At 34.4% G+C, this 13,335-nt stretch overlaps 1 protein-coding gene across 1 annotated transcript in view; it reads right to left on the bottom strand.

The window, feature by feature from the left end:
• The window catches only part of ADAMTS6 (ADAM metallopeptidase with thrombospondin type 1 motif 6), a gene marked incomplete at both ends in the record, with an annotated part of 137,316 nt that overhangs the window by 23,026 nt on the left and 100,955 nt on the right, over positions 1-13,335 (bottom strand). Inside the window, 5 exons of the mRNA XM_083884445.1 lie at positions 1,539-1,702; positions 5,881-5,961; positions 7,171-7,294; positions 9,026-9,159; positions 10,208-10,310. Of these exons, the coding sequence (XP_083740571.1) occupies positions 1,539-1,702; positions 5,881-5,961; positions 7,171-7,294; positions 9,026-9,159; positions 10,208-10,310 (606 nt within the window). The remainder of the gene's footprint in view (positions 1-1,538; positions 1,703-5,880; positions 5,962-7,170; positions 7,295-9,025; positions 9,160-10,207; positions 10,311-13,335) is intronic.

The following is a 13,335-nucleotide window of genomic DNA, read 5'->3' as shown; positions in this document are numbered from 1 at the left end:
GAGCTTTACCTTTTAGTTTTTCTCCCTTAACACAACTTTATTTTTTCTGTCAGTTCCTTATTCCTGACAAATTTCATAGTTTTGCTGGTTTCATAAATTTTATAAATTTTGCTAGTTGTCATAAAATTTATGTCTTCATGGAAATTAACTTGAGAGCTGAATAATTATGGGAGGTCAAAGCTGGAAAAGCACATTATTGCAGAAACATGCAGTAGTTCTAACTGAAGTCTTGGGAGGAGTACAATCTACATAGTTTTGAACCTCTCTCTTCCCTTGCTAGCACTTCTAGTGACCCCAGTACAATACATTACTTCCAGTAATAATGATAACACCAACAGACCATTGCTGAGGCCATTGCTTTCCCCTAATTCAACAGCCAACAGCAAAACTCTGGTGGAATCACACCTGTGCTTCCTTCAAAAGAATAACAAAACTCTTGCTGCAGCCACATCACTGTAGGCAACATAGACAAAAGTGCAACAATCACGATGAGTTTTGTCTATCCTCATTGTTGAACTGCACTTCCGTAGATTACATGTCCAACACTAGCCTTTGACTCTCTATCAAACTTTTTTTGTCATTGCTAATAGCACAAAATCAAGTTAGGTGAAGCAATCTGACTCACCTGAGAGCTACTTTTCATCCATTTCTACTTTCTCTTACATTTTGCAGAGGCACATCTGTCTACCTCCACATGGCAAAACAGCAAAGAACTTTCAGAAAGAAAGTCAGTGACACAGACTGAATGAAAGAAGGCATCATAATTGTGGAACTTATTCTGTAGCCTATTTAGCCTATGCACAGCTACAGAAGAAAAAAAGATTATTCAAGTGTTTGAAAATGCTGCCTAAAATGTGGATATCCATGCAATAATTATTCTCTACAAAAAATATCCTATCTGGCTCAAGCAATCACTGAACTGCAAATCTGGCAGCTGTCAGAATACACTGGGAAAATATCAACTTCTTCTCATACTCCTCCTCAACATAATAGTGAAACAGCAGGGTCACTATTGCCTGTTGTCTCAGAATCCTGGTCATACATTCTGTTACATTCTCATGCTTTATAAAATCTTTTGAGCGCAATATATGTCACAGTAACATACTTTAACATGGGTCAAACGATTATACTCATTCTGTGGTAAGGCTATGTATAAATGTCACACTCAGGCCAGGTTTAAAATTACTGAAATGTACGAACTGTCAGGGACTGTCAAGTGTCAGCAGTGTGCAGAGATATGATACATGGCCCATTCACAATTTTCACTACCATTACTGTGAACCACATTTAAAGAGTTGTGGTTCATTTTCTGTGAGATTTCCTGGTGCTCCTCTGACTTCATCCCCATTTCATCACAATGTTTGCCAGTCAATTTTGATATTTAGGAAATGTGTTAAAACACTCACACAAAGTCCCAGCTACACTAGCTGTATACCGTTTGTAAACTCAAGCAATTTTAATTTTATTCATGGCATTGTCTTTTCTCAGAACACAAATGCGTATTTCAAATTTCAAAAATACATTTATTATCACTTTACCATGACTATGAGGTTTTCTGAAGTAGGGCCTAGTGCTTCCAGAGATTCTGGTTCATCTGTTGGCCTCTTGTAATGGAAAGCTGTTCCAGCAACATCAAACTTTCTTGGCCAGTCAATAGTCCAGGCACCATTAATATAGTAGTCATCCTCTTCAGATTTTAAAGCTTAAAAAAAAATACAAGCCACCTAAAAATTGGAAGCAGCATTTATAATGGAGAAGCCACTGTAAATTATTCTACTAATCTCTTAGAAGTATGTGAGCTTCAGCTCTATATCACTGTTTTTTCAAGCAATATAAACCCTTTCCTTTAGCCCTGGTGAAAATATCCCTTATGGAAATCAACAATTTTGCTTCTGCAATAGTCTTCAATGTGCAGATTATTTCAAAGCTTTCAACATGCAGAAGCTGCATGAAATGAACCAGAATGCCTCATGCAACTTGCAACACATCCTCAACTTTAAAACTGACTCTCTGTGCAATGTATTACGAGCTCCATGAGATACATGCACGTCTGAAATGTATAATCAATTATCAATCTCACATTTAGATTAAGAAGCTGGGGCATGGAATAAGTATTACAGACAATGTGCAGAGGAAAAAAAAGAAGGAATATTGAGTCTGACATATTGTACCAGTCAGCTGTTGTTTTGTTGCTTGTGTCCACTACTTCTTTTTTGTCTTATTAAAACAGAAATACAAAGTGTTTCTACTGCAAACTGAAATATTAGATACACAGTCTGATACTTAATATTTTTTCCTTCCTAATTTAGAGCCTTAAAACATGAAAGTACTGTAGATAAAACAGAAATTTAATAGCTGACCAACCATTAGGATGGGCAAGCACACAAATTCAGGGATTTGAATTTGATATTTTATTAATAACATCACATTAAGTTCCTAAATATGGAACTGACATTATATCCTAAATTGACTATTCAGTTAACTAAATATTGACTTCCTGATTTAGGGTGAAGATTACCAAGTTTACATATTTTATTTATTTATTTATTTTAAATAGATCACATTCTTAAAGGAACAATTATGATTGGAACCCAATAGTCAAAGAGGATGTCATTTTTCATTGAGACAAATAACTGATTTTACTGGATAGGGGAAAACTTCACATCATAAAGCTAAAGAATAAGACAACTTCAGTTATCTGACATTTCACTCTCAACTACATGTGTGCGGGCAGTTGGTTTACCTTAAACAGTTAGGGAAAATGTCTCTATGATGCTTAAGTTGTCTAAAACAGATCAGAGAGCATTCATGTGAGCAGGAGATAGTGAGAGAGGCAGTACTGTTCTATTGGTGACTATGATATTCAGCGGACATTAGTAACCATTTCCATTAGCACCATAAGGTCTAAGAATTAACATACATATGCTATATAAACTTAAACTATATATGCTTAAATTAATATACATCCAGAAGCAAAGCAGTTAATTTTTTATCTGACTGCCAAAGAAAAATGCATTTTCATTCTCTAGGTCCATTTACCTAATGTAAGTTGTTATGCACAGGTGAAGGCCACAGTTGTGAACAGTAGTCCAATAATTACATGACAATAATTGGGCACTGGCATAATGCTAGCAGCACATGAGACAGAAGGAACAAGCTCATGTCCATAATCAAATCATTTATGAGAATCTAAAATGCAGGAAGCCCATAGAAAATCAGCATAAGAGGAATATAAAGGCAGGCATCACCCTGGATCAAGCCATTTAAGGGAAGATACCAGCACTATTAAATATGCAGTTTCTTCTCCAGCTCTGAACACAGACAGCTTTGTTGCTGCCGGGTTATCTGTTGGAGAAATCAGTTAAAACACTGTGCAGCTGCAGAAATAGGCTTTTGACTTATTTTGTCACATAACTAGGAGTGATACTGGTGAAAAAATCATCAGCCAGATCAAGGGGAGAGAGCACAGGTGCTAACTGAATTAACTGAATTCTCTAACTGCACTCTAAATTTGAGGTCACGGATTTCAAAGGAACTGCTTTCTAGTTTAAGGTACTATGGGATGTTTGCTGTCAGTCTGAAAGCCTGAGTTTGTATAAAGGAGCCAGTGGGACAACTACAGAGGAAGAGGGGTTTATTTTTTTGGTATGTTAGAATAATAGAATAGTTTGGGTGGGAAAGGACCTTTAAAGGTCATCTAGTCCAACCCCCTGCAAGAAGCTGGGATATCTACTACTAGAAGAGGTTGACTACTACAAAACTGAGAAGGTTTAGTATACTTTCAAGAGGGGAAATTGATTTCTTAGACTGTGATCACGTATTCGGCAGCTCTGCACGTAAGAGAACATATAATAATATGCGTAAATGGTTATTTTCAGCAGAACCAGTTCTCTAATCTCATTCACAGTGTGGCCACACAAAGAGCTGTTCTGGAACAACAGGGGATACTCCATAAAGATGGAGAAGGAGCTGTGAAGTTGACACTGCCACTAAAGAAACATCCATAAAAGAATACCCTTGGGTTATGTATTTTAACATAATAAAATAATTTTAGCTACCAATTCTGCTTGACTAGTTCCTTTAAGGGAGCAGACAGACCAAAGCCTTCCTTTCCCCAGAAACTGGTTATCCTAAAACAGAGATCTGGTTTGCACTCACTGAACAATATACCCCATAAGGTATAATGAATATAATGGCACTTTTGAAAGCTGGAAACAGAAGAAAAAACTAGTAAAGGAGAGGAAGACCCCATCTTGTAGTCAGGGCTCTGTTGCATGAAACAAGGTAGTAAGGAAGTGTCTGAAAGCTCAGGAATCCCTTGAAATGGTTATAAGCACATGAAAAAAAGTGTTTATGTACAACTTTACATTTTTAGATCTGTGGCCAGATTAAGTATCAATGATGTTGTATGTATTTTCTATTGAAAGCAAAAGATTTGCATTTTTCATTTACTCTATTCAGATGGCACCAATCAAAATGCTCTTCCAGATCTCCCTCCTCTGCTCTATTCTTGTGGAGGAGTAACAATCAATTGTAGCAGCATCTTTGCTCTGTTTTTCAACTGTTCATTAAAGAAAGAGTTCTTGGCAGAAAATGACCATGACAGGCTACATAGCCTGACTCCCTGACACCATCTCTTTGAATGAAACTCAGCACAGGATACAGAAGCAAACTTACAGGTGGTATATTTTGACTTGGGGAGCATGATGCTGAAAGACAGTAATCACTCAATTGCTGGTAGTGTTATTAATCCTGCAGAATGGAGGGAGGTTGACCATCTGCTGAATTACAGAAGGGTGATAGCAGGCAGAAAGAAAGGTAGGCATTCAGCAGTAAAAGGTACCATTATTGTCAATATAATCCACTTAGGAATTAATGTTCTGATGAGGATAATTGCCTTTCTAACTCACACCCACAGATACCATAATACCTTCCAACATGTTAGTGTTATTTATCAAATATATGGACTAGAGACTGAAAGAAGTAGCCTCAGCAATTGCTTTACAGCTTAAACAGTTAATAGCTTTTGCTAGTGTTAATTTCTTAGTTTGGTGGACAACTAAACAATGCTCTAATCTATTTCTAAGAAATAGATGTTCTTCTACCACTGTCAACCAACTGCTATGCAAACCAATATACATAAACTTTCAGCAAAGCACACTGTATTGGCTTTGACTAAGTCAGATTTGTAAATATCAGTATTAAAAAACCCAGAAAACACACTTAACAGTCTCTAGAGAAATGAGTAAGAATCTGGGAATCTGAATTTGATTCTGTGCTTTACATTAGGCTTCCTGAGCTATTTCAATTATCACATAGTTTTTCTGCACCTAATTTTCTTACCTACAAACCAGGAATGGTATCTAGTGCTGTGTAATTGATACATTAAATTCCCTTGAAATAAAGAGACAGGATTGTTAGCATTCAAGTAACTATGGCTGCTGATGAAATAAAATTGTGTTTTAAAACAGTTTAATCCCCCAAGAGACTTTCCAGATGGAAGACACTACTTCACAGCAGGACAGGAGATTATTTGAGTTCTATTTCCTTGTTACCAGTATTTTCTTTCCTTACATTAAGCATTATTTTCTCATCTGCTTCAGTTCAACTCTAACACTTTATAGTGAAGTTGGCATGACTTTGCACTGAATGGACAAGGAGGAAATGCATGGTGTATTTCAATAAATCCATCAAAGAGAACACACTCTAACTAACTATTAACAGTCTGATCACAAGTTAGCTATATTAACAGCTATCTATTTATTCCCTCTGCTGCTTCTACTGTGTATAAGGTTTGGCCAAACCAGAAAATGTACCTTCAAATCACAATATAAACTCTGGCATTTTAATAACTCTCTGCTATATAAAGAGTGCCCTTACCAATATAGTTCTTTGACATTGCCACTTCTCTTATTTCAATGTGCACAGAACCTCTTGGAATTTGAATCACTTCCATATATCCTGTAAGACAAAGAAAAATTTCATTTGCTGTTTTTCTACTTTCATCAATTTTAAGTAATTAAACTAACCATTAATTAATTACTTACAACTAAAAATTAGTATGAGATACGGGATTCAAATGTACTTGATAATTTTCTTTCATGTGATACAAAGGAAAACTCTAAACTTCACACAAAAAATTTTAACTGATAACAAGAACTTAAGTATTCAGGAATTTCTTTAACTGCTAATAAAAGTTTTTTCAACAGTGTATCTTAAGTTATAAACATTTAAAATGTCTTTAGGATCATAGGATAATAGAAGTGTTAGAGGACTTCAGTCAGTCATTTAGTCCAACTTCCTTCAACAAGCAGGCACAGCTAAGAGATCACATTGAGTTACTCAGAATTTTATCCTGCTGGGTCATGAAAAACTCCAAAGATGGAAACTACAACCTTTCTGGGAAATCTGATCCACTGCTAGACTGTCCTCCTGAGGAAATAGTTTTTTCTTCCATTTGGTTAGTTACCTTTCTTCTATCAGTTTATAGCTACTGTCTTGTCTCCCACCATATACCCACCAGCACAAAGAGCCTGGCTCTGCTTTCTCCATGACCTCCTCATAGTATTCGAAGGTTCATACCAGGTCCCCATAAACCAGGGAATTCTCCAGGCTGAGCAAGTCCAGTTCCCTCAACCTCTCCTCACAGAGGGTCAAATGTTCTAGACCCTTATAATCTTATTGGTCCCCCACTGGACAGAACTAACTGCAGTGCAACATTCCTTTTCCTGAATTATGGAGTCCAAAATCTGGTAATGCTAAGACTACAAGATTAATACTTTTTGAGCTAAATTTTAAAATAATAGCCTATATTCTCTGAATTCTTAATATTATGAATTTCTGAGATTCTTCTGTATTCTTGCTATTCTAAAATTTCATTAATGACTATCAGGTTCTACCATACACAGTAAAATAATACACAACACTACTCTTAATATACTGCCATAACTAAATAATAACAAAAACCCCTTCACCAACAGAACTAAGCATTCAGTAATTAATCACACTCTATTTGGGATAAATCCAGACTAATACCCAAAAAAAGGAAACACAGGCACACAGAGTGTGCTGGCCTGCAGCAATGCCACACTGGGAATGAAGCTGGCACTGATATTTGCTAAGGAGTCATCTAAAAGCATTGTGTGACAGAATGGACATACATATACATACCTCCTCTGGGCAAAGAATCATTGAAGAAACCTTCAATGGCTTCACATGTACTCCCATCTCCTCCACACACACGACATCTGTCTTCCTTAGCATCAGACCCCAAAATATTATCACAACCTACATGCTGAGAATAGATAAGAACAAATACTTTAACAGGATGATAGTCGTACACCATTATTTCTAAAGTTTCTTTGAAGTGTTTCTCTAAAGTTTGAGATATTCAGTTCTTATTTTTATCTACTCTATTGTTGATAACCAGTACTTTAAGTGAGTTTTCACTTGACAATCAAAGAAGATAAAAAGGGAGAATCTGCATTTTGGGTTGTTATCAAATCTTGATTAATAAGAACCTTGCATTTCTACTGTGACTTCTAGGAAGAGATTGCACAGTGTGTTGCATGTAATATAATTATTATACTTATCAAGAAATGATTACTGATGTTGTTATTTGATATTAAAACAGCCTCATGCCATCTATATTGCTTTTTTAAGGTAAACAGTTGCTGTGTGATCCTTAACTGTTTAGACAGCATAAGTTGTATTCTTACGGCATTACAGCTTCATACTGTATTTCTACATGCTGCAGGGAAAACTTGCAATTTTTGTAAGTATGAATGTAGAGTGTAAATGACTTCAGAGTAAGAATAAATTCAGAATGAAACATAGTGAAAAGCTGAAATGTATGCTGTATTAGATGAAAAATAAATTAAAATAAATTACAATAAAGACAGAACCTTTGGGAAAAGAAAAAAAATTAGGATGAAACAAGTAGGTTGTAAACAGAATAAAGACTACAGCTTGCCAATATTTTTCCAGGACTCATACAAAGAAGAAGGTAGCTACTTAACTGTCTAGATGTCTTTGTTCCTGTCTAGCAGTGTTATTTGCCATCTTGTAAACAGCTAATACACACATCATAAGGAAAGCTAAAATACTTTCAATAACTGAAAAAAAATTTAACTATTTACATTTCAACTTACTGATTCACTAAGATGACAGATACCCAACTTTCTTTACAGTTCATTCTCAACTTCAAATTCTTTTCATCAGTTTACTAAAACATGGCAAAAGCTTTTGATCTCTCTATGTCATTCAATAAACATACATCTTCAGCCCTCCATTTAGCAAAGCACTTCAGCATTAAGTAAAGCTTTAGTTATGTCAGTGGTTTTGTTGAAATCAAAGTCACCAGTACTTTTCAAATATCTAGACCTAAGTACATAATTAAATGCTTTGCTAAACTGAGGAAGTAGTGGAATGTTAATAACAAAAAAAAAATATGGCACAGAACTCTGATTCTATTGAAATTCTTGTAATGCAGTTCTACAAGAATCTTACAAGATAATCAGATTTTTATTAAATGGCAAATACTTACATCACTAAAAATTTTTTCCTAGAACTACAGGGCAATAGTGATGACCTTCTGTTTCAATTACATTAACAGAATGATTTTTTGCAACGGGGTGAACTAGTTAAAAAGATTAATATGTTCACATTTAGTGGTTTTCAGCCAGAGTGAAGTTCTAACTGAAATGATGGAACAGGCTTTGGAAGAGTGCAAGGAACCTGTTCATCTCCTGTTGCCATTTCCATGAAGTCTTCAACAGAAACCATAAAGCAAGAAAAAAGATAAAATGGCAGAATCTACTAATGTCTGTGAGAAATTACCAAAATTCAAATTATTTGTCTATTTTATGCAATATCTTTTTGAACTTTTTGTCTCAATCTTACACTTTCATTGACAACTTGACCTGTCAACCCTCTCTTTCATGTAATATACAAGTACTACAACTAAATATAGGTGAGAGCAGACACAGCAAAGTAATCCATAAGTACTTTATAAAACATTTGTAACCTTGCATTCTCCATTGATACAGATATCCAGTGAATCAGCATTGCACTGAGTCCCATCTATTACTGCAGGAGCACGTTCAGTGTAAAAATTATATCCTTCAGCCAAGCAATTCAATGCGCATGGTTTAACCCCACCTGGAAAACAAAATCAAATTATAGGAAAAAAAAAATTAACAGAAACCTTAAAAAGTTAAGGTTTAATTAAAACTATTATACATAAACAGATCTGCAATTTACAGTCTTATCTCATACCTGACATATACAAGGTACACACTTTATTTAACTTCCCCTTAATGATTTCTCAATTTGACTCTTCTCTCTTGCAAAAAAGATTATTTCACACAGTAAGATATGACAAGGTTGGCATATCAAGATATGACAATGATGCCATTATGCTAGTACAATCTTAATGTTTTGAACAATTTAAAACAAAACTTCACTATTTGAAATGCAAGAATAGCAACAGAATGTAGTGCTAGAAGTATATCAAAACCAAGATCAGAAAATTTCAGCTGAGAATTTAGTCCTTTTGAATTACACTACAGCTCACACCACATGATCATGATGACCTTTCTTAGGCCTTTAATCTAAAAACCTTTTTGTAAAACCATTTAGGCTGTTAGGCTAAAAATCATTGGTAAATCATTGGTAAATCATTTCACTCAAGTCAATAAAGTATAAAAAACACAAGTTATATCCTCCAGCTTTAGCATAGGAAAAAATATTAAATTATGATATTATGAATAATGCAATTATTAAAGTAGTCTTCAGAGACTCCTAGAAATGCTTTTACTTCTTTCTCATTTTCCTAATATGTTCCTGATTTTAGGAAAGGCAAACTTATTGTGAGATTACTTAAACTAGACTCATCACTGTAGCATAAGAGGCACTTGCAGATCACCTATGGAATGTCTAATTCTAATACAGATGGAGAATGCCTCCACATTTTTAAAGTGGAGGCTCTACAATAATGCTGACTCCACACCAAAACAAAATCTACCAGAATAAAGAAATTTTGCACTTCAGTAACACTTGCAGCAACTGAGAAAAGTACAAGCTTAAAAATCTTAGCTCACATTGTTTTAGTCAAAACATTGTATTTACAAACATTACCCTCTATACAACATTTATATAATTTTGAAATCTTCACATATGATAATGGTTTTGCAATGCTAACCATTACCTCCAGTGTAGGGTTTCCAGTTATAATACTTTCCCCGGAAAGGCATATTGTCAAAATCCGCACATTGCTTCTCTCTAAAATCACGAGCCCCTGAAGGACACGGCTGAAAAATGACACAAAAATATTAATTTATTCCAAATATAAACATGAAAGGCAATGCTTAGATGCTTACACTGCAAGCACAATCATGCAAGTGATTAGAAGGTTTTGCCTTGTGGCTCTGACTCTGAAATTTGCTCTATTACTTTACAGTTGGAGTGTCCATTTGTAATCTTAGGCTGGTATGAAATAGTTGAAGTAATTTTAAAAAAGGTAAGTGTTACATAACAGTTTCCATAAAACTGGAAAATCAGAATCCTGTCAAACTATGCGTCATAATCAATCCATCAGCTACCTTCTTATAAACACATTAACAGCTGGAAAAAAAATTTGGAGCTGTAGGTTGGAGCTGGTTGGAGCTGTAGGTTCAATTATACTGTACTAAGCAGCTGTACTGAGACACATTATTAAGAAGTCAAGAAAAAAACCCCACTTTTTCTAGAGAACTATATCACTCCTGCTTACTTGTAGTCTTGACAAAAGTATTTTTTTAAGGCTGTGAAAGAGAAGAGATAGCATGTCTGGCTCTGATTACCAGCCTCCATGTGTCAAGATATAAAAATTTTCATTTAACTTTTCATTGCTTTGCATTAACAATTACAAAACCATAAAGTAATTTTTTTACTTGGAATGAGGGTAATTTAAGTAAAATTAATCTTGGAAAGAATTACAGGAGAAACTGAATTCTTTGCTATTTATAACATTTTTCATCAGCAGATTCAAAGTAATATTGAATACACCTTCATCTCATTAAACATTGTTATCAATGTTTAAGTACCTACTGAAATTGCAAGCTTCATCAGAAAGTATTTAAAACACAGATTAAAATTTGGTTTAAAGTGGAAGAGAAAAGGAATTTTTTGTCAGACATCAGAGGTGTTAATAAATACTACTACTTTATGAACAGGAGAAGAGTCCATTTTATGGCATTTTCCTTGTCTTCCTGTGTACCTAAACCAGTTACCACTTCCCAGGAATCTGTAATGCATTCAATTGAAAGGGATTCTAAAAATTTATCCTACAATGCAAATATAAACACAACAATTATGATTCTCATCATATATTAATCAAGATCTCATGATAGCCATCCCCATTGCCATACGATTCAGGAGCTTTAAATTTTTTTTCTATTCTGAAGCAATATAAATTACAACAGTGGACATTAGACAGTAATTATATTTTTAACTTTCTCTATTACTCTATTCTAATTAAAACTACATTTTTAATGACAATGCATTAACTGGTAAGAACACAGTAGTGCAACTACTTTTATTCAACAACCCTTCAGATAACAACAAGCATGCAAAATAACTATATAATTTTTTAAAAAAAGTAATTTTAGGGTGTTTTTAATAGCAACCCAAACTAAATTTGCCTCTTTGAATCACATTCTCCAAGCAGTACAGGGATCAGTCTTGACATCCCTCAAAGCTAGAGCCTGAATCTCTCCAGTACTGGTCACTTAGTCAGTCCCAACTCCTCAGCTCCTAATCTACACAACTGGTATTTTAATTGTACTGAATTTTCCTCCTTACAAGTTAAATAAATCTCATCCAGAATGAAACTCTTTATCTAAATAGGTATAATAGGAAAAAATTATAACATATGAAGATGAGTAAAGAAGGATCAAGACTTTCTCTATGAAAATCCTAGATACAGAAATACAAAATGATTACTGCAGGGTAAGCCAAAAAATGCATTTACAAAATGTCATCTCTTTGGCACTAACTCTTTGTGTATGTGTTCTTTTCATAATGTAAATGTGCAATAATTGCTTTTCTTTACTGGGTAAGATATTCCACTCTTTTAATGCAATTATATTACATGGATAACTTTAGTCCAACTGAAGACTGCTTGCATCTCCAAATGCTCTTTAATGAGGCTGCAAATCATGAGGTAGGAATCCAGCAAGCTTATGAGAATTTAAAATCAAGCTGAATAAAGTCCTTAGAAGAGGACGTTTTGAGTTTGTTGAACCAACACTGATACAACACCTGTTCATCTTGGAGTTTGGGGTCAGGCAGATTTCAGCAACTGAACTTATCATTTCCTATTAACAAAGGTCTATAAAAACCCTCAGAGAAGATGAGAAACAAGCCAGAAGAGCAACAGTTCAAACTCAGGTGCTATTACAAAATGTGGCTTCTTACATGAATCAATTTCAGAAAAAAATTGTTTGAAAATATTGAAATTATGAAAGCAACGAACAGTATCTGTGAATGCATGTATAATGAAAGGAACACACTCCCCAGGAAAAGACATTTTATCAAGAGAAAGAGCTGAAAAAAAATAAACTTCTGAAAGTATGTATACATGTATAACCATGTTCTTCATCATATATATAAAAAGGGCACTTTTACTATTTTACATGTATATCAAATTAATATTTACATCCTCATAAATATTTTAAATCAGTTACTATAACTGAGAAATTATGTTTCTTGCAATTCTACTAGAATTTTGTATTTTTTTTTTATTAAAAACACTTTGGTTGGAAAAATACATAATTTTTGTTAGAGATAATGTGGTTGATGGTAGAAAACAATTTTCTGATGAGTGTGTTCTTTCTACCACCCTTATGTTTCCAGAACTTATTAGCTAATGTTATTTTCTGCTGATCTCAATGTTTCCATTAGCAGATGCCTTTTGAATTAAGAAGTCATATATGGCTTTCGAAGTGCTTGACGAGAAATAAGTCAAGTAGGAGTGTGTGCACTGTTTCCAAAGGATTAAAATGGTAAAAAAGAAAAAGACAAGAGAACTAACTCATGTCTGCAAGAAAATTGCAGTTAAAATGAGGGAGTTTTTGGTTTATGAACAGTAGGCACTTTTGGCAGGGCTATGTTGAAAGTTACAGATAGGCAATGAATGTTGACACTGCAAAATGAACTTCAACAGAAAAAATGTACAAACAGCACATTATTTATAAAAACAATAATGGATTTGCATGCTCTTAATACTTAAATTAATCAACATACCATGCCATTAAAACTTTCAAGCCCTAATGACTAACATAAATCTTGAAACAA

The sequence above is a fragment of the Zosterops lateralis genome (genome assembly GCF_965231275.1).
Source record: "Zosterops lateralis genome assembly, chromosome: Z".
Taxonomy (NCBI): domain Eukaryota; kingdom Metazoa; phylum Chordata; class Aves; order Passeriformes; family Zosteropidae; genus Zosterops; species Zosterops lateralis.
This window is presented reverse-complemented; position numbering and strand designations above follow the sequence as displayed.